Source organism: Hibiscus syriacus, unplaced genomic scaffold (genome assembly GCF_006381635.1).
Source record: "Hibiscus syriacus cultivar Baekdansim isolate YM2019G1 unplaced genomic scaffold, ASM638163v2 tig00109936_pilon, whole genome shotgun sequence".
Classification (NCBI taxonomy): Eukaryota; Viridiplantae; Streptophyta; class Magnoliopsida; order Malvales; family Malvaceae; genus Hibiscus; species Hibiscus syriacus.
In genome coordinates, this window is record NW_024062533.1 from 871,797 (window position 1) to 896,676 (window position 24,880).

The following is a 24,880-nucleotide window of genomic DNA, read 5'->3' on the forward strand; positions in this document are numbered from 1 at the left end:
GTATTGTTATATTCCCAACGTTTTGGACTAAAATGCCCTTAAAAAAATTTTCTTTTAAAAAATATCATTCTTCTGTCATTGAATAAAAAAATTATATGAAGGTTAAATTTCAAATTTATTCTTAAACTATTTTAGATTTACAAAAAAATTCGATAATTATAATTTTATATGAAATTCAGGGGTTAAAATAAAATTTTACCCTTATATTAAACCTATTTATCTTTTCAAATTTGTAAAAAAAATTATATAAATTTTATGAATTTAAATTTTTTAAAGAAAATATATAAATTAATTATAGTAAAATTATAGTAGAATTTAACTTGTTAAAAACAAATATATAATAAGGACAATTTGGTAAAATATACATTCAATAATCTTTTATTTCTTTAACCAAACACTGTAATATTACATTCCTGCTAAACGAATCAAACACAAAATACAACATTCCCAGTAATCTTATTCTCGTCGGTAATCTTATTCCCACTGATAATTTTACATTCTGTGAACCAAACGCACCATAATATTTCTGATAATATATTTTTTTAATCATATATTAAACTTTCATACGTTCGAATTTCCCAAATGCGTGGGGACTGACTAATCCTGAAGATTTTAGATATTAAGAAATGGGAAGGCTGCATGCATATATGTGTTCGAGACTTCACTCGACTGCCAGTGTCTTTTATCTACGGGTGCTCTGAATTTGCTGATTTGGCATGATTGACACGTGGATTTGTACGTTGAGATTAAGCAAAGACTGAACAAAGGTCAAACCAAATGAAAGGGAGCCGTTGGTTTCTTTCCAGACTTTTAGAGGCTGCAGGGCAACAAGCCAACACGAATCATGGATGGATGTAACCCATGGTTATTAAAACCGGACCGGACCGGCCGGTTGGACCGGTTGAACCGTGAATCGGTTATCTGTCCGGTCCGGTCAACATGCAAAATCGGATGTGCAAAGAACCGGCTGTGAACCGGCGGTTCTACCGGTTCAAGCGGTTCTGTGTTTTTTTTTAATTAAACAAAACGTCGCCGTTTTATGATTTTTTTTCAACCCATATTTATTTTCTGATTTTGCAGGGTTAAGGCATTTTTAGTTTTTCTTTTTCTTTCACGAACGTTTAAGCAGTAAACCCTATCCCTTTTCAGCTTTTCCACTTTGGATTCCTTCATCACCACTCCCTCACCGGCGTTTCATTGAGTTCCAGTTCGTTATTCTCGTAAGATGGTAATGTTTAAGCTTCTCATTTCTTTGTATTTTTAATTCATCTTTTAATTGAATTTAAATCTTTGAGTTTGTAGTTTGATTTTTATGGCCCGATTTTATATATATGGAATTTGATGAACTGTAGCCGATCTTGATTCTAGTGTGATTTGCAGCTTGATTCTGCTGGATTTGGTTTTTAATATAGTACGTTTTGATATTCATTCTTTGGTAGAAATCCAACTTGATCTTTATGTTCTTTCTGCTTCGAAAACTGGTGCAAAATTTGTGATACTGTTAAAAGCTGCGATGCTTCTTTGCTTTCTGCAAGAGAAAATCGAAATGGTCTGCCCGCGCCTGTGCTCCATTTTTTCTATAGTGCAGCTCCATCTGATTCTTGTTCTGGTTTTGCTTGAACCATGTTTTTTGACCTATTGGTTTTGAAACATAATATTAAAGGAACCTTAGAACTAATGCCTTTGTTAGCGTACTGTTTTAGCCTCTGTTCAATGTGGAACTTATAAAACTTTCAATTTTATGTCGAGTTTTGTGGAAATGGAACCGTCTCTGCTCACTTTTTACTTCAAAAAAAAAAGAAATTTGTGATATTGTTCGTTCAATGTATGTAACAAGCGAAATCTCACTAAAATTGCAGGGATAGAACTACTTATTGGTACTGAACGGTTCATGAATCCGTAAAATGTTATCATTGCATGTATTTGCTACTGTCAAGTAAGCCACTGAAGGGAAAAATAAAAATTTCCGGCCCCAATCCAATATAGGAGGATTTATCTTTACATTAGGCTAAGATAAACTGTCAAAAGAACCTAATTTTGTCATCTTTTTGTTATTTTTCATCCTAATACTTGTACTCTTCCGACTTAGTAAAGGTTGTCTACATGAAGAAATATAATTTTGATTAGCACCCTCGGTATGAATTGACAAAAACTCATGGGTACTGTCGCTTGGACCTGGCGAAGCAGCTTCAATATGTTTTGTTTTTTTACCTAGATGGGTGATACTGTTCTATCCCTGCTATTTGTGCTTGATTGAGTTCCTGCATTCTATCTATAGTGCTTCTCCACGACTCTAACAGTGGGTATTGAAATTGGTGCTAGTGAGATTGTTCCTCTATGACAAATTTTGTTGCTTGTTATATTTATAATTGCATATGAATTTCTCAATTATTCAATTATTTATTATTAATCACTAATCAGTTTATGCTTATAACATGTAGGAATTACCAAGTGTGAATGCTCTACAAGATAATGCTTCTCAAGATAGTAATAATATTCCATTTGAGAAACAATCCACAGAATCCTCAAGTACAGATCGTGGGAAAAGTGATCCTGCGTGGGCTCACATTTCGTTTAAAAAAGAGGGAAAAAGTTGTGTATACACTTTCCTTTATTGTAGTAAGACTTATAAAGGAGGGGGCATAAATAGAATGAAGCAACATCTTGCGGGGGTTCCAGGTAATATAATTTCTTGCAAAAATATTCCTCATGATGTTCGTAACCAAATGCTTAAGTTATTGGTTGGAATCAAAGAAAAAAGTAAGAGTGGTGATGGTAACCTATATGAAGCATATGGTGATCAAAATATTGAAGATGAAGCACAAGAAGTTCAACCTAGCTCAAATATGGATATGAAGAGTAAGATGCAACCCACATTGAAAAGAAAAGCTAATGTTGAAATTAGTAATTATTTTGCTCCAAGGACTACTCCAGGATCGCAACCAAGTTTGAAAAGTGTATTATCAAGCACGCAAGCAATTCACAAAGCTAAGATGGCAATTGCTCATTGGTTTTATGATGCCTGCATTCCATTTCATGCAACACTATCACCATACTTTCAACCTGCTTTAGATGCAATCAATGCTATTGGTCCCGGTTTTAAAGGCCCATCTTATCATGAATTAAGGGTTAACTTGTTGGGAGATTGCAAGAGAGAGTGTTGCTTACTTGTAGAAGGTTATCGAGCAAATTGGGCTAAGAGTGGATGTACAATTATGGCAGATGGATGGACTGATCAACGACAAAGAACTTTGATCAACTTTCTAGTTTATTGTCCTACAGGTATCATTTATGTTAAATTTTAATAGTCTTTAGTATAGTTATTACTTATAAGTTCACTATTTTTTTAGGTTGTTGTTAACTGTCATATGAAGAATACTTGATATATGTTTGATAAACTTTTTAATTTATTATTCTATAGGTGTAGTATTTGTGAAATCTGTTGATGCATCAGATGTCATAAAAGATGCTAAGACATTATGCGGCTTGTTTTCTGAAGTGGTTGAATGGGTTGGAGCTGAACATATTGTTCATATAGTGACTGATAATGCAGCTAATTATGTAGCTGCTGGTAAATTGATACAAGAGAAATATGATACCATTTTTTGGTCTCCTTGCGCCGCTCATTGTTTGAATCTCCTTTTAAAGGACTTTGCTAGTATGCCTCATGTTGCAGACCTTGCCACAAAGTCTTCCAAGATTACAGTATTTGTCTATAATCACATGGTATTCTTATCTTGGATGAGAAAAAGAGAAGGTTGGAAAGAAATTGTACATCCAGGAGTGACTCGTTTTGCTACTACTTTTATTACATTGAAAAGTATTTTTGATCACAAACATGATTTGCAAGCTTTAGTTGTAGACAAGCATTTCACTATCCATAAATTATCAAAGACTACAACAGGAAAAATTGTTAGTGATATTGTTTTGGATCAAAAGTTTTGGAATGATTATTTGTCGATAGCGAAACTTGTGGCTCCTATCATTCGATTACTAAGAATTGTAGATGGGGATGAAAAGCCTTCTCTTGGTTATGTTTATGAAGGCATGCAAAGGGCAAAAAATGCTATAAAGAAGATGTTTAGAAATAGGAGAGCTTTGTATAAGCCTTACACATATATTATTAAGGCTCGATGGGATAAACATTTAAAACTCAATCTTCATGCAGCAGCTTACTTTTTAAATCCTGCATTCTTCTATGATGAGAAATTTTGTAGCAAGAACAGAGTTATGAGTGCAACCATTTCTTTACTTGAAAAAAGAGCTTTTTGTAATGACTTAACTAAAGGCATTAGTGAGATGAATATGTACCGGGAACGACAAGGAAGTTTTGGTCGAGAAAGTGCTCTTATCGTAACAAAGACAACTCGACCCGGTAAATATTACTTTATTTTTTTAGTTTATAATTTATATTTTACGCTTAAATAGTTAAGTATAACTTGTGTTCTATACTTATATTTTTTTATCATTAAATTTATTTATTGTAGATCAATGGTGGGCGTTGTTTGGGGGTAGTGCTCCAATTTTGCAAAAGTTGGCAATCCGTCTTCTTAGTCAAACTTCTTCATCTTCTGGATGTGAGAGAAATTGGAGTGTCTTTGAACGCATCCATACAAAGAGAAGAAATAGACTAGAACATCAAAGACTAAATGATCTAGTTTATGTTACTTATAACTTGCGTTTAAAGAATAGGTATAATGTCAAAATATTATTTCATTTCCTTATCCTTTTAAGCATAATCAATTAATCATTAATCAACTTCTTTCTTGATATTGTGATGTTTAATTTTAGGTTGCTCAAGAAGCCATGTTATGATCCTATTGATTATGAATCTATTGATCATGTTGATTTTTGGGTAACTGAAGAACAAACACCTCCTGAGCTTGATATTGATGAGATTGATAATTTTCTTTATCATGAGAATGCAATTCCAGTTGGCCAATCATCAAAAAATAATGAAGGTTAATCTTTGCTTGTTTATTTTAGTTATATAATTATATTTATTATTTAATATGTTTTACACTTTTACTTTTAATTGTTAAGTATTGTTTGGGAATTTAAATTTAAATTTAAATTTGTATTTGTTTATCATATTGCTAGGTGATGAAGATCTTGATGTTGTGGACTTTCAAGTTCAAAGTGGTGATGGCGGTGGTAGTTCAACTAATGAAGAAGCTTTTCCCAATATTTTGGAATTTGAGGGAATCAATTTCAATGAATATTATGATGATTGATACTTGTATCAATTATGTACTTTTTATTTATTTGTTTGTTGATGAATTTCATTAGGTATTAACCTTAAATATTATGTTGTAGTTTATTTGAATCATTTTGTTTCACTTGATATAATGGTATTTAACTTATATATGTTATGACTTGTAATATTTTTATACATTTTAATATTGTGAACTTAAAAAGAATGTTATATATATATATTAATATTGCTTTGAATATTATGTAAAATTTTAAAAAAAATATTATTTTATATATACCGGTTCAACCGCGGTTGAACCCGATTGAACCAATGAACCAGTGAACCAGTACCTTCACCGGTTCAAGGTCCGATCCGGTTTTAAAAACATTGATGTCACCCAAAACATCATTTGCTTCTATTTGTTTCTTTATTTCCAAAAAAAATCTATAAAACGTTATTAATTATTGAACGTTTGATCAATTATTTATATAATATATATTTATCAAGTCCAAAAAATAAATATTAATATTTTTATATTTAACTAATAAATAAACGAACATAAATATAAATATATTTGAACTATTTATGTTCATAAATAAGTTTATGTAAAAGCTCATTTATTTATTAATGATATATTTTTTAAAAAATATTAAAATAAAATAACTTTAGTTTTATATTTGAATTTCAACACATTAAACTAGGTGTGTATACTTACATTTATATAAGTATGTGTTTTATTTTAGGATATTAAAAGAATAGGAGATGTAAGTACTTATATTGGTGCAAATATGCATATATAGATTAATGCATGGAAACTCGAATGTATAAATAAAGAAATAATATATCCCTATTATATTTGTATTTCAACCTATTAATCTAGGTGTACATCTCTCACTAGAAATGAATATGTTCGTGAACGTTAAATAAATATGTTCATAAACACTAAATGAATTAAATCCAAACACATCAAATAATAAACCAATTGATTTCGAATATATTATTAAAAAATTACGAACACGAATCAGACGTAGAAATGGTTATAAAATAAACACAAATACAACCTTGATCATTTGAGTATGGTTCATTTACACCCCTACCTATGACAAATAAATAAATAAATAAATCGTATCCTAATGACCTTGCTCACCGCAATGTTGGTAAGTTCATGAGCTTGGTAAAGTTGAGATCTAAAATAATTACTCTAATAAAATAATTACTTGAATAATGGTCAATATTTACTGCATAAATTGAAAAAAATTAAAATGTTGAGATTTAAAATATTTAATATTGTACTATTAAAATATGAAATGTGATTTATTTTTCTTGTAAATATAAACGATAATATTTTAAACCTATTTTTGGAATATTTATATTCCATAAAAAATAATTATCCAAACAAATTTATAAAGATTATAGTGAAGAAATTATATTAAAAATATTTCTCTTTTTTCTTTAAATTGAAAAAAAAAACAGTTATTGGATTTGGATCTCTAAAGTGTTTGACCCATAAAATATGATTTTGGGTTCGACTATACAAACAATAAACTTTTCTCCTCATTTTCTTAACTTTTGATTTCTTAGCCCAAAATCCAACCCTAAAAAATAAATAATCCAAAACCCTAATCAGTATGCATACATTTTTCCAAATTGTGTTATATTCTTGCTTTATTCTTCTGCTTAGCGTTCCCGCATAAGCAAATTACCTTAGGCAGCAGGAGCGGCAACGAGATCAGCCGCCATGGTTCATTTTTCTTAAATTTGTTTTCCCGGTGTCATGGCCTTGGATGAGAAAATCGGAATTAAGGATGAGCAATTAGGGATTGGACATAGAGAAATTGGGAAATGGGAAAACGAATTAGGGATTTTGAATTATACAAAAGGGAAAGTGAAGGGACGGGAATTACCTGATATGGGCTTTGGACAGATTACAGGGCAAATTGAGACAACAAAACAATTGGGCTTAGAAATTCCACGGGCAGAAGCTGGACACATGAAACGATTATGGTTTGTTAGAAAGAATCTACAGCTGTCAATAAATAATTGAATGAATCTAAGCAATATATAGAGTTGTAATTGGCAAAATGAGATTTTATGAATGAAAATACTGAGAACTTCTTTCTGTAACCTACATTTCTTCTTTGTTTCTTCAATCATTTCTCGCCATTTCAGGTTAAAACCTGACAATTGGTAATCAGAGCTAGATTATTGATCCCAAAAATTTTTTTTAAGCTGGGTAAGACAAAGAAAATGCAGAAGACTGGAACCACTGAACATCCTAATAGACAGTGGAAGCACTCATAGTTCCATAACTGGGCAGTGGTCTAAAGAATGAGTAGAAGTGGAGTAGACTCATCCCTTAACCATTACAATTGCTAATGGAGAAAAATTATACAGTTCAGCTATGGGTAAAAATTTAAGGTGGGGAATGCAAGGTTCTCAATTTGAACATGATTTCAGAGTTTTAGCTCTGGAAGGGATTGATATGGTGTTAGGGGTGGATTGGTTGAGAAAGTATAGTCCACTATTGATGGATTTTAATCATATGACTCTGAGCTTTCAGAAAGATGGGAAAAATGTTATCTTAAAAGGATGGCATAATTCCTCTAATGTTATATTGATATCAAACAGTAAACTACAGAAATTGATGGAAAAAAGTAATGATCTAACAAGAGAAATTTTTATGTTGAGTGGAGAGGATAATCCTAATGTGGTACCTGCTGAGTTACAAGATTTATTGGAGGAATATTCAGTTGTTTTTGAAGAGCCAAAAAGGATGCCACCTCCAAGAGAACATGACCACTCAATTATCTTAAAAGATGGTACAAAGGCAGTGAACATCAGACCCTACAGGATGCCTTACCATCAGAAGTCAGAGGTTGAAAAGCAAGTTAAAGAAATGTTATATTCTTCTATAATTCAGACAAGTAAAAGCCCCTTTGCCTCACCTTGTTTGTTGGCTAAGAAGAAAGATTGAAGTTGGAGGATGTGTATAGATTATAGACAACTAAATGCTCTGACTATAAAGAATAAGTTTCCAATTTCTGTGGTGGAAGACTTGTTAGATGAGTTGAGGGGAGCATCATACTTCTCTAAACTGGATTTAAGGTCAGGGTATTGGCAAATCAGAATCAACCCTGAGGATATTCCAAAAAAAGCCTTTAAAACTCACCATGGCCATTTTGAGTTCAAGGTTATGCCTTTTGGGCTTACTAACGCCCAACAACTTTTCAGGCATTAATGAACAGAGTATTTGAGCCTTATCTAAGGAAATTTGTTTTGGTATTCTTTGATGACATACTCATTTACAGCTTTGATTTGGAAAATCATATTAAGCATCTCAGGATTGTTCTGGAAGTTTTGAAGCAGAATCAGTTATTTGCCAAAAAGACTAAATGTTTTTTTGGTCAAAATGAAGTGGAATACCTGGGTTATATCATATCTAAACATGGGGTAGCTATTGACCCAGCAAAGATCCAAGCAATGAAGCAATGGAAATTACCAAAAACCTTGAAGTCCCTAAGAGGCTTCATTGGCTTGACAGGATACTATAGAAGGTTTATTAAGGGTTATGGAGAAATTGCTAAGCCTTTAACTACTATGCTTAAAAGGATCAATTTCAGTAGACAGGAGAAAACAGATTTGTCTTTGAACTTCTTAAGACTACAACGTGCCATGCTCCTGTTCTAGCACCGCCTGACTTTACTAAAAGTTTCTGTTTGGAGACAAATGCAAGTTCTAAAGGAATTAGAGCAGTTTTATCTCAAGAAGGTAGACCAATGGCTTATCTTAGCAAGGCATTAGGACCTAAACAGTTGGATTTATCCATATATAAAAAAGAGTACTTGGCTATCCTTATGGCCATTTCCAAATGGAGACACTACTTAGAAGGGGAGACTTTCATTATCAAGACAGAACATGAGGCTCTAAAGTATTTGTTGGAGTAGAAGTTGACTACTTCTATACAAAAAAAAAGGGCTCACCAAGTTATTGGGACTGAATTATGTTATTCAGTACATAAAAGGTAGACACAATTTGGCAGCAGATGCTCTATCTAGAAGAAATGAGGATGAGGTGAAATTACAACAAATGACAGCTATTGTTGTTATTCCAACATGGGTTCAAGAGGTTGAACAGAGTTACCAGAATGATTCATTGGCTGCATAATGATTACTAAACTAGTTGTCTCAACTCAAGATGTAACAGAATGATCCTATTTAAATAGTGCCCTAAGGAATAAGGGCAAAGTTTATATTGGACAAACAGGTTCTTTAAGATAGCAAATTATAGAGGTTCTACATGACTCACCTCAAGGTGGCCATTCAGGTATACAAGCTACATATCATAGGGTGAAATCTTATTTTTATTGGAAAGAGATGAAAATGATGGTCAAAGAATTTGTGCAACAGTGTGACATTTGCCAAATGATTAAAGATGAACATGTGTTGAAACCAGGACTACTTCAACCACTTCCAATTCCTAAATATGCTTGGGAATTCATTACTATGGATTTCATTGAAGGACTTCCAACTTCTATCAGGTACAATTGCATCTTGGTTATCATTGACAAGTTTACCAAATATGCACATTTCCTACCCTTGGTACATCCCTTCACTGCAGCAGATGTAACTAAAGTCTACTTAGATAAAGTATATAAATTACATGGACAACCCAGAATAGCCCTATCTGATAGAGACAAGATTTTTACCAGTCTTTTCTGGATAGAACTACTTAAGTTACTTGGAACTAATACTTTATTCACTACAGCCTACCATCCAGAAACAGATGGTCAGACAGAAAGATTGAATCAATGTTTGGAACAATATTTAAGAGGAATGTGTTTTATGAAACCTACAAATTGGAGTAAATAGTTGTCCCAAGCAGAATGGTGGTATAACACCAGCTTCCACACTGCTTTGGGAACAACTCCATTCACAGCTCTCTATGGCTACATACCTCCTACTATGACATGGCAAACAGAATCAAAAGTAGCAGATGTACAACAACTGCTACAGGAAAGAGACAATATGAACATAATTTTATAGGAGCAACTTGAAAAGGCACAACAACGCATGAATCATTATGCAGATAAAAAGAGAAGTGACAGAGAACTTTAGGTAGGGGATGAAGTTTACCTTAAATTGCAACCTTATCGACATACATCAGTAGCTTTGAGGAAGAACCTAAAGTTGTCAGCCAGGTACTATGGACCCTATAAAGTCACAGAGAAAATATGATCAGTGGCTTACAAATTACAGTTACCTGAAAATTCAAAAATTCATCATGTTTTCCACATCAGTTTATTAAAAAAGAAGATTGGAGATAAAATAATAACCTCTCGAAATCCACCGGAGGTCAATGCAGATGGGCAGTTCCGTGTTTACCCCTCACTGGTATTAGACAAACGAATGATGAAAAGAGATAAAAAGCAGTCACACAATTATTGATTCAATGGGTGAATTTGGGACTAGAGAATGCTACCTGGGAAGATTTTTCTGTACTGAAATCGTAGTTTCATGGTTTCGATCCTTGGGGACAAGCATCGACTGCAGAAGGGGGTATTGTCATGGCCATGGATGAGAAAATGAGAATTAAGGATGAGCAATTAGGGATTGGAGATAGAGAAACTGGGAAATGGGAAAACGAATTAGGGATTTTGAATTATACAAAAAGGGAAAGTGAAGGAATGGGAATTACCTGATATGGGCTTTGGACAGATTACGGGGCAAATTGAGACAACAAAACAAACTGGCTAAGAAATTCCACGGGCAGAAGTTGGACACATGAAACGACTATGGTTTGTTAGAAAGAATCTATAGGTGTCAATAAATAATTGAATCTAAGCAATATATAGAGTTGTAATTGGCAAAAATGAGATTTTATGAATGAAAATACTGAGAACTTCTTTATGTAACCTATATTTCTTCTCTGTTTCTTCAATCCTTTCTCGCCATTTCAGGTTAAAACCTGACACCCGGTTTATATTTTGAAGTCTCTTCTTTGTTTTATGAGATTATGTAACACTGAACTCGATTTTGTTTTGAACCCATGTTTTTTTCAGGTGAAGTTTTCGAAGGAGCTCGATAATTCCACCAAGTGTAAAGTCCCGTTTTGTCATCTTTGATCTTTTCACTTTCTTTTTTTATGAAGCCCAAATTCGTTGTGTGGAGACCAATGACGTTTGGTTTTTAATTTTTGCAGCCTGTAAGGCAAGGGGCTCTGATCTCAGGGTTCATTTCAAGGATTATCATCATTTCTTGATATAATTTGGCTTAAGTATTGATTCAAAGTTCTGGGTTTTTTTTAATATGCCCAACAATAATCATTTGACAGTAATAAATGATTGTTAAATTATATTTAGATTAGCATGGTAGAGTAGTTTTCTTCAAAGTATGTATACTTGTATTAGTTGTCATATTTGTTAATTAAAGGCTGTTGTGGAACTTCTCTGTTTATTTCATTGCTTGAGAGAGATTTGTTATGTGATTTTCGTAAACTTTTATGATGCATTGTTTACGGTTATAATTTTTTTTTGGCTGAGTATTTGGATTATAAACATGATGAAGAATGCAGGGCTTTTTTGCCTTTTTTTTAACTAGGCTCTCGTAAACTTCAGGAAAATTACTTGTGCATTGTTCTTTGGTGAACCTGTGGATTTTAATGATGCTTGCTACATTTTGTAATCCTCTATAAGGAATTAAGTTTTGGGTTGATATGAGTTCAATTGTTTATTGAGGTGTTCTGATGTTGTTTGATCCTCTTTTTGGATGAGATTTTGGGTTTATAAACATGATGTAAAATAGTAGGCTTTGTTGTCTTTTGTGAACTAGGTTCTCGTAAACTTCAGGAAAATTACTTGTGCATTGTTCTTGGGTGAACCTCTGGCTTTATTGGTGCCTGAAGGTTCAGTAAATGATGTTAATTTTGTAATCCTCTATAAGGAATTAAGTTTTGGGATTGATGTATGAGTTCAATTGTTTCTTGAGGCGTTTTGATGTTGTTTGATCCTCTTTTTGGCTGAGATTTTAGGTTTTTAAACCTGATGTAAAAAAGCAGGCTTTGTTTCCTTTTGTGAACTAGGTTCTCGTAAACTTTAGGAAAATTACTTGTGCATTGTTCTTGGGTGAACCTCTGGATTTAATTGGTTCCTGAAGGTTCAGTAAATGATGCTAGATTTTGTATTCCTCTATAAAGAATTAAGTTTTGGGATTGATATATATATATATATATATATATATATATATATATATATGAGTTAAATAGTGTCTTGAGGCGTGTTGATGTTTTTTGGTCCTATTATTTGTTGAGATTTTGGATTCCTAAACATGATGTAAAAAAAAGGGTCATGTTGCCTTTTGTGAACTAGATGTTGGTAAAATAAAAACTGCAAAACCACACTGTTAGCACTGACAAGAAAGATAAACAATAATGTAAATGGAACAGATTCGTAAACCGTGTCGTGGTAGAACCACTGCCTTAGAAACGAATTCGCCCTTGATGTGTGTAATCTCTACAGTAGGTGGACCGCCCCCCGAGGTTAACACGGTCGCTCCGAATTTCGTACACCCAAAATCGGAGTGGACTGTTGGTGGTATTGCACTTTGGGAAATTCAAACCTTAAATACCCATTCCCAATAGTGTTTCTAATACTATGTGGGATTGAGTATTACCAACACTAGATTATCGTAAACTACAGGGAAATTACCCGTGCACTGTTCTTGGGTGAACCTCTGTATTTTATTGGTACCTGAAGGTTCAGTAAATGATGCTACATTTTGTAATCCTATGTAAGGAATTTAGTTTTTGGATTGATATGATATGATTTCAATTGTTTCTTGAGATATTTTTAATGTTGTGTGGTTCAATTTTATGTTTTAGTACTCTGCTCTTTTTGTTATTTGTTGCCAATTTTGTGCTGTTCATGTTTCCTGGTGCTCATCAATTTGTAATGGTTCTGTAGAACACAAGGGAGACAGCTTTTGCCCTCAGAAAGTTGCCTTTGGGTAAGGCCAAGAGGTATTTGGAGGATGTTATGGCCCACAAGCAAGCCATACCATTCCGACGCTTTTGTGGTGGTGTTGGTCGAACTGCTCAGGCAAAGAACCGTCATTCCAACGGATAAGGTCGCTGGCCTGTAAATTCTGCCAACTTCATCCTAGATTTGCTGAAGAATGCAGAGACTAATGCCGAGGTATATATGCCTAGTCCCTTGGTTTCGAGTATCTGTCAACTCATTTCTTTGCAGGTCTAACAACTTGATGCCAATTTCTCAGGTCAAGGGTTTGGACGTAGATGCCCTCTATATTTCTCACATCCAAGTAAACCAGGCTCAGAAACAAAGGCGTCGTACTTACCGTGCACATGGAAGAATCAACCGTACGCATTAAAACCATGCACGTATTGTTGTATATGGATTGTTCTAATAGTTCTCCCGTGTTAATTGGAATCTGTTCTCATTTTGCCAGCTTACATGTCTTCTCCTTGCCACATTGAGTTAATTTTGTCTGAGAAGGAAGAGCCTGTCAAGAAAGAGGTAACTACTTTAAATTTTTACATGAACCCTCATTATTTTTAATTTTTCTTGAAGTATCCATATCCGACCTATTAATAGAATTCGTGTGTACGATACTCCGAATTCTCCAATTATATAAAAGAAATAGTAGCTGTTTTCTGTATATTTTGTTGATAGTAATCTTTTGTGTTCAGCCTGAGACTCAATTGGCAGCTAGCAAATCCAAGAAGTCCACTCCCAAGCCTAGGTGCTTCCTATTCAGCAATGCTATGAAGGAATGGTTTCTCACCTTTTTTTTCCCCTTATATTTTGAATTTTTGCAACATAGAATTGAGTTTATTTTCTTTTGGTCCTCGAACCATGTTTAGTTGAATGTTATCCGAGGTTATCATTTTTAATACTAAATCATTAATTATTAAGTTAGTTAAATAAACACCCAACTAATTATATATGCTCATTAATAAATGAAAAATGACAGAACGGTTTAATGTTTCTTTTTTTCTTAAAAAAAAATCTAATTCAGGTAATCTTAATGAAGAATATTGCTGGGATATTTGAAATGAAATTGAAATGATGCAACATTAACTATGATCTAACTTAAAATTGGTATTATTGGGGTAATATTTATTTGAATAATTCGTTGATAGTTAATAAAAATGTTTGTATTTTAATCTATTTATATCGTATATAAATATTTATATAAAGTAGTTTTAATATTAAAAAATATTTATTAGGAATTAAATAATTTATAATTTAACTAAATAAACTTAATTAATGATAGTATCACATTGCTGTTTTATAACACAAATAATTTAAATTAGAGTAAACTACGTTTTTAGTATCTAAATTATCCATTTGGTTCATTTTAGTACTTAAACTTTTAGTTCTTTCAAAATGATACATGTACCTATCGTTGAATTTTTGTGTTTCATTTTAATACTCACAATTAAAAACATAACATGTTTAGTATTTAAACTATTAGTTTTGATCTGTTTTAGTACTTAAACTTAAAAAAAATCAAACCTTAGCGTTAAATTTTGAACGGAGTACTAAAATGAAACAAAAATTAATTTTTTTGTATGGTTTTGATAAAAATAAAAGTTTAGGTATTAAAACGGACTAAAATTATAGTTTAGGTACTAAATATGTAATTTACTCTTTAAACTAATTTAAATTAATGACGGTCAACAAAGGTTAACCCATTAGATGCTAATGCAAGTTTTTCATTTATTAGTTATAATTATTATTTGTCATAGAGCATAAAAATTCATAATCATTAATAAATCTTGCAAACTTCTCATGATATCTCACCTTTTATTCCTTGTTTTATAGACTATGACTTAAACCTTAACGTGCCTTAGCTGCCGATGCTGCTTGCTTATGTGTTTAGATATATCCAAGTTTCCTCTTAACATGCTGTGGGCATCTACTGTCCCTAAACGGCAAGTTATCATCTCCTTTCGTCTTCTATCTGTCGTTGCTTTTGGATATGATAAATCTGAAATGAAACCCTATCATGGTAGCATTGCAGAAAATCTAAAGCATATTAAAATAACAATAATAATGGAAAACTCTGTAAAAACCAAATACTATAAGGTATTGCCATCATCTTGTCCCTGTCAACCTGTTAGCTACCCCATTTCCCATATATGTATATATACACGTATAAAACACAGCTTAATCTGAGAATACTGAGACTCGGGCATTAATTGTTCGGTATGGATTGCTGCAAAAGGATAGATGTAGTAGATGGGATAAGAAGTAGGAGCTTTCGCTATGAAGACTACAATAATAGAAAAGCCTTTTTGCGAAGCTATCCTCTTCAATGGGGCAAAGATGAAGATGAAGAAGAAACAGTGACAGCTGCCAAAGGGGATAGTACCGGAAAGAAGCCTATGAAGAAGATGATGCAATGCGCGTATCATTGGAGTAGTGGAAAGGTCGTGATTTTGAGGAGATTCAAGGATAAGCTTACCGTTTATGTCGTTGCTTGTCTCCCGATCTGCTTTAAGTCATCTCTGTTTCACTAATTTCAGTTTGATTCTTCTGTGTTTCTCATCTTTATTCTAAATTCCAGATTTCGCTATCATGCATGGTATAGGTATCCTCTACACCTTGGGGATAACTCAATTAGTTGATATATCCATTCTAAAGTTCAAATCTTGCCATCTGCAATCATTTTCTAAATTCTCAAACTACAGCCTCTTTTATACCAAACTAAAACCTATGCATCCTCTATACGAAAGCTGTTTTTCTAAATAGAAACAATCTGAAATTACAATCAGCAAAGGAATGGGATTCAGTAAGACAGTTGGCACATGAAGAGAAGGAGACAAGTCGGTTTGACAAAATAAACGAAAGGAAACGAATTATGCAATTGCAGTAGTCCATTCAAACAGTGTTAGACGACAATGTGAGCATAATTATAATCAATAAACAACAATCAGCCAAAGAATGCTCAGGTACTTTTGGAATAAGTTTTTATATAGTTTTTTTCCAACAGAGTTAACAAAACTCTTCCATAATTCAAACATTTTGAACATGTTAAATTTCAGCAAGCGGCACATTTGCTCACATGGCAAAGACCAAATCCCTCTTCTGAACAATTAGACGGTGTGCTCCTTGTTCAGAAAAATATTATTGAGACGCCCATTGTGAAGCAACCAACAGCCACCCAGGGACTTAACCGTTCACCTGATTCAAGAAATATACTAGTTAGTCCCACAGATTGCAATGCATTACTAATAAAAGGAACACTTGTTATGCAACTTTACTAATAATGGTCAGGAAATAAATAAATATATTTGTTTTATGGCAAAAATTGTGAGTTATGAACGAGATATTTGGCCAAACATTTACACTAACATGCCCTATTAGATAGATAGCAAAAGAGAACTTTTCTCATAATGGATTTCCAACAATCATTGTTCATTCAACACCGATTGAAGCAGTGAACTCAAAAGTCAATTGCATTTTAGTTGGTATAAACAACATATGAAAATAGATTCAGTTGCTTCGAAATGCCAATTATGGCAATAATGATGGAATGTTGAACTTAGATCATTATTCTTATGTAAAAATAACTGATCTAAAACCCCATTTCAACATATCAACACATTCCAATTCTAACTCGTAACATTATGAGATTTTAAATCCAAAATAAAGAAAAAGTTCTATATGCATAGTTTATTTAAAACCGATAGATCTAAATTTTTGTCATTCATTTTCAGTCTCATTTCCAGCAACATTTTAGATTCACATTATATGTCCAATGAAGATTCACAAGGGGGATAATGTAGGCCTGAGTATTCCAACTTTTCAAAGAGACCAGAAAGAAGCAAATCAAGCAGTTTAAGAAGACCCACCTATTCTGGCCGCCTTCCAAAAGAAACCACGGAACCTGCCATACAAACATATTATACCATATTAGCTCCATTTCTTGCTTCCTAAAAATTAATTGTGATGACAAAGTAGAACCTATAGATGCTAGGCATACAAGCAATACCATAACCAATATGGATACTGGAGAGGAAAAAAAAAAGAGGACCAAGATTAACTAAAGTCATGCAACTTTAATTTATCTAAGCTCTTAATAGAGAAAAAATCAAGAGGTTGAGTTATCCAAGGATATCCACAAGATTTATTGAAAAAATAAAAACTAAAAGTTTCTCATGTTAAGATTGAGAACTCTACTTCCAACTTCTCCAATGCTAAAGTTACAACTATATCATTGTGGCCATACTTGTTGCCTTGCCAGTTGCCCCCAAAACAGTCAATTTAATTTGCAAAATTACTTCAAAAGCAATAAATAAGACAAAGTAAAATCGTACATCAAAGCTGAGAGAAGGAAGAATTCCAAAACAGCCTAGTTGATAATCTGTTTTCCCTTATCTCTCTCTCTTTTAGTTTCTTTTGTGCAATGGTTGGTTACAAGTCAAGTTCCTCCACATTCCCCCATCTCAAATATTTTGAGTTCAAATGTAGCTACTCAAAATTACAAAGCTAAAACACCTATAAGAACACCAAGCAACAAAATGTATGGTATAAACACCTAAACCTTGGCTATAGCAGCAATCGCCCCAACATCGCCAGTCTCAAAAGTTTACAGTCCAAAGGTACACATTTCAAATTACAAAGCAAAAACAGCTATAACAACACTATGAAACTAACTACATGATTATGCCAATTCACAAGATCTAGCATTCAGTCGCCAAAATCAGTTTTCAAACACAAATGCACACTGAAATCAACTACAAATATAGTAATGAGACCTATTCAACAATAAATGAATAAAGAAAATTAGAAAAAGAGAGAGAGGGATATACCCAGTTCTCTGTTCAAGGATTGCTGGAAACTGCATCTTCAAGTAAGTGCAGGTGCAGATTCCCAATAGCACTACCGTTAAGAATGAATGGAAATTGAAGAGTGCCGACTGAAACCACACATAATAAATATTCTAACTTCCTACTGATTTCGAAAAATTAAAAGGAGAAGAAAGCGATCTTTAGAAATCGGGAAATTAGAAAGTTAGGGTTTTTCTTACCATGGGCTTGGGATCCTTCTTGGACTGATTGATTTTCCCACTTCAAATGCCCGGCAGGATAAAACGATATGAGCTCTGGATCGAAAATCAAAATAGAATTTGAGTAGTGAGACAAAGGAGGAATAGATTTTCCTGCTAGTGAGATTTGGTTTTTTTTTTCCTTCTTCTTTTAACCACATATTTAATATTTAAACTATAAATTTTACTGTTTTAATATTTAAACTTTTAATTTTATTTTTTTTATTTTAATTATATACTAATAAAATAAAAATAGATCAAATAAATTTCTTTTTTTATAGTTATAGTTGCATAAGTTAAATGCAAACTTCAGCAAATTGATATCATAAATATATCCCTAGCCTAGATGGTTAGGTTCCATGTGTCCTCCAAGGACTCTCAGGTTCGATTTTTGGCAGTCTCCTATAAGGAGATTTTTCCTTTGTTGTATTTTTAATACCGTGGTGACACGTATTAGTTGAATAAAAATAATATAAATAATAATTTAAACACTAAAAAGAAATTAAAAATATCATTTTAAAGTGAAACAAAAATTAAATTTTATATATGATTTTGTAAAAATTAAAATTTTAAGTACTAAAACTATTAAAACTGAAACTTTATGTAATAAATGCAAAAGTTATACTAAAATATTTTGTTATATGAATGTAATGGTTGCAGACATTCAGAGTCATATGTGATGTGTGGAATGAGACTTTTTAATAATGGGTGTGTGAGATGATTGTTCAGAGTATCTATTTAGTTACTGAATGGTCTTAGAAGACTTCGTTTGGTTGAGTTTATTGATTATTAAAAATTATAAAATAGTCATTCAACTATTTATATATTTTAAACTCATGATTTTTTTTTGTTAAAAATTGAAGGTTGATTGAAATATAATAGTTATTTGATATTTTGAGATCATAATTTTTTCACATTCAATTAACATGTTAATATTTAACTTAGACTATCGTTAATTTTTAACATAAAAAAACTAATTTAGAATATATAAATAATCAGATGTCAATTTTATAATTTTTAAATTTTTAACATGTTGACGTGTTTCGGATATGTTTTAAACATCGAATCTCAAAAAATGATATCTATACCTTCAATGACATTTATACTAGTCTAGAGGCATTCATAGCCTAATAACAAGGATCGACACTTAATCCTCGAATTGTAAAATTTTGCTGTTTGGCACTTTTAAATTACATGATTTGCTATCGTATCTTCATAATCTGTAAGTTTTGTAACTTGGTCATTCAATGATTAATTCTTAACTCGTAAAAAGAATGAGAATTGCTAAAAGGTGTGCATTAATTGTGTGAATTACTTCCATGTCGACAAGTTTGACATGTCATGCAAATTAGTCCTTCTATGCCGATTAAGTAATTTATCATGCCATTAAACTTCTGAAATTGATATTCAATACTTTAAGTTATTGCGACTTGCGATTATGCCTTCATGTTTAATATGATTTGAGAATTGGTCCTCTAAAGTATCTATGTGAATACAATGAAACAGAAATTTAAATTAAAACATAATGGATGTAAATACTTTCAAAATGATGCAAGATTTTAGCATGGAGAAAAAAGGGGACAGCCCCCTTTGCAAAAATCAGTAAAATCTTTCAACTTCCTACACGATGGACCATGTTCTTTCCCTTCTTCCCGGACAATAATCATGTGTTCTTAATTATGTCCCAATTCTTTCAAGATTCTCGGAAACAGTTTTCATCCTAGGTCGAATCTCAGGGTCTGCTTCGGTGCACGCCAGAGCAACGTGAAAAACAGCCAGCACTTCTTTCTTGGCATGCACTTCTTGTAATAGCATGGGATCAACCATGTCCGACAACAACTTTTCTTCTTCGAAACCTTTCTTCACCCACCTTACGAGGTCCGGGACTTCGATGGAAGTCGAGGTAGTCGGTGATAGATCCGGAGGCTTCCCGGTTAACATCTCAAGTAAGACCACTCCGAACGAATAGACGTCCCATTTTTGAGCCGCTCGGTTGCCGGGGACTCGAGCTTCCGGCGCTCGATAACTGTTGGTCCGTTCCGTCTGGATCGATTTGTAAGGGAGTCCACCAATGAAGCCTCCGGATGAAGAATCGGAGTTGTTTCCAGCGATGGAAATGAGCCTGTTGAGGCCAAAATCGGAGACGTAAGGCTGGAATTCGTTGTCTAGGAGGATGTTCGACGGCTTGACGTCTCCATGAACAAATTTTCTAGGACTGCATTCATGGAGATAGGCCAAACCACGGGCTGCTCCCTTTGCAATTTTTAGCCTTATTGACCATGAGAGACTCGTTGATGGTTGACCATTTCTGCCTGTAAAAAACAATCTCATTAACCATATAATCAAAAGATATAGTATTCCCCCCCCCAGCTGTCAATGCCCTTTTTTTTATCATATGATGCATGGTGGACCTACCATTTGGTAGTATTCATTTAAATCCTATTGAACCAACCAACTCCATAACCTACCCCCACAACATTAATAATTTGTATACATATCGTTCTCTTATAATTCTTTAAATACATGAATTTTTAATAATATACACACGTAAGCGTTAAATATATACAGTTACATTTAAATTCAATCCGATTGAAATTGATTAAAAAATATAAAAAAATTAGTTTGATTACAAGTACGAAATATATTATATTTTATGTTGCTTAGAGTAGATGTCAAATTATTCATGAGAATTTCTCTTGAGAAATATATATTTTTTCTTTGTAATTTTTTTAAAAGAAATTTTCACATAAAATATTGATATTTATTTTATTATGCGATCATTATACATGTCATTATTTTTAACGTTTAAACTCAAGTTCGATAACAATGATGTAGTGAGAAATTTGTATATGAATAAATACTCAACTATTGACTTTAGGGTCGATTCTCATTCTCCTAGGGTATTTTTACAAAGGCAAGGTATTGCATTTGCATAAACAGCTCTTACCACGAAAGGGACTGCACTGCCGAGACCTAACGAGTCCTCGCGGGTGCGTAAACTACAGTCAATAAGGGGTCGGCCACTTTGGACCACTTCACTTCTTAATCATCATATGATAGCCATTTAGCTTAAAAAAGGCCACTTATTAAGGATGAATTGCGGACGAAAGATGATAATTTATGAAAATTTAAATTTTTATATAATTTAAATATTTTTTTATTGATATTATATTTCCATATATTGAAATTTAATAAATTCATCTACAATTATATGTTCGTCCTCTAATAAAAAAATCTTAGGCTTGTCTGTAATTTAAGTTTTGTTAGCAAAATAAAGACGTTTAATATAAAAAAATGAACCTCACTTGAGCTCATCTCAAAATTTACTGTTCGAAATTTGGTTAGACTTCGAATCGAGTATTTGAAGTAAAATCAAATTATTCAAACTCAAATTGATTAAACTTATATAGGAGAAAGGAGGAAGAGGAGGAAGAAGAAGCTCAATCTGATTACACTTATACAGGAAACATAAAGAAGAAGAAGAAGAAGAAGCTAACCTTTCATGGCATTAGCCAAGTTGCCATTGGAGATGAAATCACTAATGAGAAGCTTTTCGTCAGGAGCCCAATAGTAAGCTCTCAACTTCACAACATTCGGATGCTTCACTTTCCCGATCGCCTGAACTTCCGCCACAAACTCCTTATACCTCTTCTCTCCACCTTCGCCGCCCAATCGCCGAACAGCCACCGGAATCCCATTTCCGAGCATCACTTTGTAAACTATCCCAAGCCCACTCTTACCCAACACATAAGCCGACGCTCTAAGCAACTCGTCCAACTCGAAACTAAATCCTTTATCAATGGCCACCAACTCACCTTCCGCTTTTCCGGCTTTATCCCCTTTCTCGTTGTCTTCGAATTCCGAGTCATCGTTTCGAAACCCATTGATGCACTGAAATGAACAAACGGAACAGAGTCTCCCTTTGCCGTTATCGCCGAACTTGGCTTTCCCAGTGCAACTACAGCCGTTTGAAGAATCTTTGTTTTTCCAGTAAATATAAACAATAACCAATCCGATCAACGCCACACCAGCGGCATCAGCCGCCGATATTAATATGATTAAGGCGGGAGTGAGCCCTTTCTTCTGGGTTTCACCGGAATTGGGACCCGAATTTTGAGTCCCTGGAGAACTTGTGCCGGAATTTTTGCAGGTTTTTTGAAGAGGAAACCCGCATAAAAGAGGATTGCTTAGAAATGCTGTTGGTCCTTGATTTGCAAACGATCCCGTTTCGGGTATTTCCCCGCTTAAATTGTTGTGCCGGAGATCGAAACTGACGGTTACCGGTAAGTCGCCCAAGCTTTTCGGGAGATTACCGGATAAGTGATTGTAGGATAAATTGAGAGTTCCCGACAATGAGTTTAGTTCTCCGACGGTACTAGGGATCGGTCCGTTGAATTCGTTCGACGAAAGGTCGAGCTGAATCAAGTTGTCCAACTCCGGCCAAATTCCGACGGGAATTTTGCCGGAGAATTTGTTTTGAGCCAAAATCAACCTCTGCAGCTGCTTGCAGTTCTTGAGATTCTCAGGCAAAGAGCCCGACAGCGAATTGTTGGAGAGGTCGAGGTTTTGCAACTTCGGAAGCTTGCAGATCGAAGGAGGCAGCGGACCGGACAGATTGTTACCATACAGGAACATGCTGTGAAGTGATGTGGCGTTGAACAGTTGGTCCGGTATGGAACCGTAGAAGTCGTTGTTGTGAAGATTTAACCTTCTGAGATAGATTAAATTCCCAAGCTCCGACGGAATATACCCTCGGAGATTCTTCCCGGAAACGGCAATTCCTACGACACGTGGGTCAGAAGACCCTGATACGTTCTTGCAGGAAATGCCGGACCAATTACAGGGCGTGGCATCGTCCTCGTTCCAGTCGGCGAAGGAGGACTGGCCCGAAGATTGGTCGACGGCGGATTTCAATGAGAGAAGGGAGAGGCCGTCGGGGGAAAGGGAAAAGGCCGGTTTCAGGCTTCGGAGGAGGAAGACGAAGATGAGTGGAAGGAGGGGCAACTTCTTCATGATCAATAAAAGAGTGTATCTTTCTCTTCTCTTCTCTTCTCTTCTCTTCCTTTCTATGTGAATTAAAAATGTGGGCTTTAAAGACACTAGGCAAGAGTTTAATAGTCCATGCTAATTGCTCAAATAATGACCTACCATTTTAGTTGTTCATGCAAGGATCTAACCTTCTAAAATTGTATAATAAGGGTCTAACATATATGGATTTGTTTAAATAAGGGTTTGATATTTAAAAGAATGTCAAATAAGGGTCTAACATTTATCAATTCGCTCAAATAAAGATTTATTTACTTTTTAATTTGTTCAATGAGGTTATTATTTGAAAATATTGTCAAAATGTTAGATCCTTATTTTAGTGAATTAAAAATTGTTAGACTTTTATTCAATCTTTTTAAAACGTGAGCTCCTTATTTGAACATATATAAAAAGATTAACCCTTTATTTTACCGTTACAGAATATTAGGCTCTAGCTAAGTATTAGTCCAATGCTATTTTATTTGGTATAAACGATGAAAATAAATGAAGATTGATCTTTTTATAGGATAGATTAATTATAAAATAAAATAATAAATCTTGATCACTTAATCAATATATATTTGGGTAAACTACACATTCAATACTTAAATTATTAGTTTTGATCCGCTTTAATACTTAAACTTTCAAAATTTTCAAAACCATACCTAAATGCTTAGTTCTTGTTTCATTTTAGTAGTCACAACGTTAAAAACTTAATGCATTTAGTAGATTTAAATTTTATTTTCTTTCCAAAACTTAACGTTAAATTTTGATTGAGGGTTTAAAATGGAATAAAAATTAAACTTTAGTATTATTTTGAAAAAAAAATTAAAGTTTAGGTATTAGAACAGACAAAAACTGATAATTTATATACTAAACGCATAATTTACCCTAGATTTTTCATAGCTATTCCTATCATTTATATTAAACAAAATCACACACATTAATATAATTTAACCCACACATATTATTGTCACCGAATCAATAATTTATCAATGAATGTTTAAATTCCAAATGCGATAAATATTAATTTTAAAAATAATTATATGAAACGATAAGTGATAAATAATAATTTTAAAAATAATTATATGAAACAATAAGTGGATCCAACTTCCCGCCAAAAACAGTGATGCTTAGCTGAGTGTAGAAGAAAAGAAATTAGGAATTTTGGATGCTGATGTTTCGTTTTATGTCATATTATTTGGAATTTTCTTTTTGTAAGTTTGGGAGAACTATGAAAACTCTCCCTTCTTTTCGGAGTTCATTAAATTGTTAAAAATGGTTAAGTCTCCCTTTTGAAACATGGCCACTAAAAAATAATTTTATAATTAATGTTAAATAATATTATGAGTGGCAAATTAGATATGATTTTGTGGTTGACTATATATATTAATAACTAATTAATATGATATATGTATAAATAAAATTTTAAAGCGTGTATCATTAGTAAAATAAATAATTAACATAAAAGAATCGAAGTTCTGTTGACAAGGCACATAAGGACTAAGGGCACATATCCCACATTGAGAATGAAAGTGGGATTGAGTCCCACGGTGGGCAATTCATAATTCGGAGGTCTCCCACGGAAGTT

At 33.3% G+C, this 24,880-nt stretch overlaps 4 protein-coding genes, 3 non-coding genes and 1 pseudogene across 7 annotated transcripts; 6 read left to right on the forward strand and 2 right to left on the reverse strand.

Annotated features, from left to right (window-relative positions):
- The first annotated feature begins 939 nt into the window (after positions 1–939).
- Positions 940–4,234, forward strand: LOC120210808. The gene is made up of 6 exons (XM_039209471.1): positions 940–1,003; positions 1,413–1,549; positions 2,279–2,329; positions 2,442–3,282; positions 3,422–4,045; positions 4,218–4,234. Exons 1-6 carry the CDS (start codon positions 940–942, stop codon positions 4,232–4,234), a joined length of 1,734 nt encoding a protein of 577 aa, XP_039065402.1.
- Positions 4,235–8,177: 3,943 nt separating this feature from the next.
- LOC120210809 (uncharacterized mitochondrial protein AtMg00860-like) lies at positions 8,178–8,881 on the forward strand. Its single transcript, XM_039209472.1, has 2 exons — positions 8,178–8,299; positions 8,503–8,881. Exons 1-2 carry the CDS (start codon positions 8,178–8,180, stop codon positions 8,879–8,881), a joined length of 501 nt encoding a protein of 166 aa, XP_039065403.1.
- Positions 8,882–11,754: 2,873 nt separating this feature from the next.
- LOC120210850 lies at positions 11,755–11,869 on the forward strand (annotated as a pseudogene).
- Positions 11,870–11,987: 118 nt separating this feature from the next.
- LOC120210848 lies at positions 11,988–12,117 on the forward strand. The gene has a single exon (XR_005524531.1). It is a non-coding gene; the product is annotated as a small nucleolar RNA snoR74 (small nucleolar RNA).
- A 120-nt stretch (positions 12,118–12,237) lies between these two features.
- Positions 12,238–12,368, forward strand: LOC120210847. The gene has a single exon (XR_005524530.1). It is a non-coding gene; the product is annotated as a small nucleolar RNA snoR74 (small nucleolar RNA).
- A 469-nt stretch (positions 12,369–12,837) lies between these two features.
- On the forward strand, positions 12,838–12,967 carry LOC120210849. The gene has a single exon (XR_005524532.1). It is a non-coding gene; the product is annotated as a small nucleolar RNA snoR74 (small nucleolar RNA).
- A 3,158-nt stretch (positions 12,968–16,125) lies between these two features.
- On the reverse strand, positions 16,126–18,375 carry LOC120210781 (protein kish-like). Its single transcript, XM_039209457.1, has 4 exons — positions 18,247–18,375; positions 18,029–18,135; positions 17,069–17,103; positions 16,126–16,397 (listed from the first exon to the last, which is right to left on the reverse strand). The coding sequence occupies exons 1-4, from the start codon at positions 18,247–18,249 to the stop codon at positions 16,330–16,332; spliced, it is 213 nt and encodes a 70-aa protein (XP_039065388.1). The 5' UTR covers positions 18,250–18,375; the 3' UTR covers positions 16,126–16,329.
- A 1,440-nt stretch (positions 18,376–19,815) lies between these two features.
- LOC120210845 (receptor protein kinase-like protein ZAR1) lies at positions 19,816–23,338 on the reverse strand. Its single transcript, XM_039209514.1, has 2 exons — positions 21,762–23,338; positions 19,816–20,576 (listed from the first exon to the last, which is right to left on the reverse strand). The coding sequence occupies exons 1-2, from the start codon at positions 23,275–23,277 to the stop codon at positions 19,942–19,944; spliced, it is 2,151 nt and encodes a 716-aa protein (XP_039065445.1). The 5' UTR covers positions 23,278–23,338; the 3' UTR covers positions 19,816–19,941.
- Between the last annotated feature and the right edge of the window lie 1,542 nt (positions 23,339–24,880).

Excerpts from the sequence above, each read along its gene's own strand:
- LOC120210808 (XM_039209471.1), top strand. The coding sequence starts at position 940 with ATGCAAAATCGGATGTGCAAAGAACCGGCTGTGAACCGGCGGTTCTAC. Across the intron at positions 1,004-1,412 it reads CTACCGGTTCAAGCGGTTCT|TACGTTTTGATATTCATTCT; the intron begins GTGTTTTTTTTT and ends TTTTTAATATAG. Across the intron at positions 1,550-2,278 it reads TGCAAGAGAAAATCGAAATG|TGCTTCTCCACGACTCTAAC; the intron begins GTCTGCCCGCGC and ends TTCTATCTATAG.
- LOC120210809 (XM_039209472.1), top strand. The coding sequence starts at position 8,178 with ATGTGTATAGATTATAGACAACTAAATGCTCTGACTATAAAGAATAAG. Across the intron at positions 8,300-8,502 it reads TTCTCTAAACTGGATTTAAG|CTTTGATTTGGAAAATCATA; the intron begins GTCAGGGTATTG and ends ACTCATTTACAG.
- LOC120210781 (XM_039209457.1), bottom strand. Across the intron at positions 17,104-18,028 it reads ATCCTTGAACAGAGAACTGG|GTTCCGTGGTTTCTTTTGGA; the intron begins GTATATCCCTCT and ends TTTGTATGGCAG. Across the intron at positions 16,398-17,068 it reads TTGGAAGGCGGCCAGAATAG|GTGAACGGTTAAGTCCCTGG; the intron begins GTGGGTCTTCTT and ends TTCTTGAATCAG.
- LOC120210845 (XM_039209514.1), bottom strand. The coding sequence starts at position 23,277 with ATGAAGAAGTTGCCCCTCCTTCCACTCATCTTCGTCTTCCTCCTCCGA. Across the intron at positions 20,577-21,761 it reads CTTGGCTAATGCCATGAAAG|GCAGAAATGGTCAACCATCA; the intron begins GTTAGCTTCTTC and ends TGTTTTTTACAG.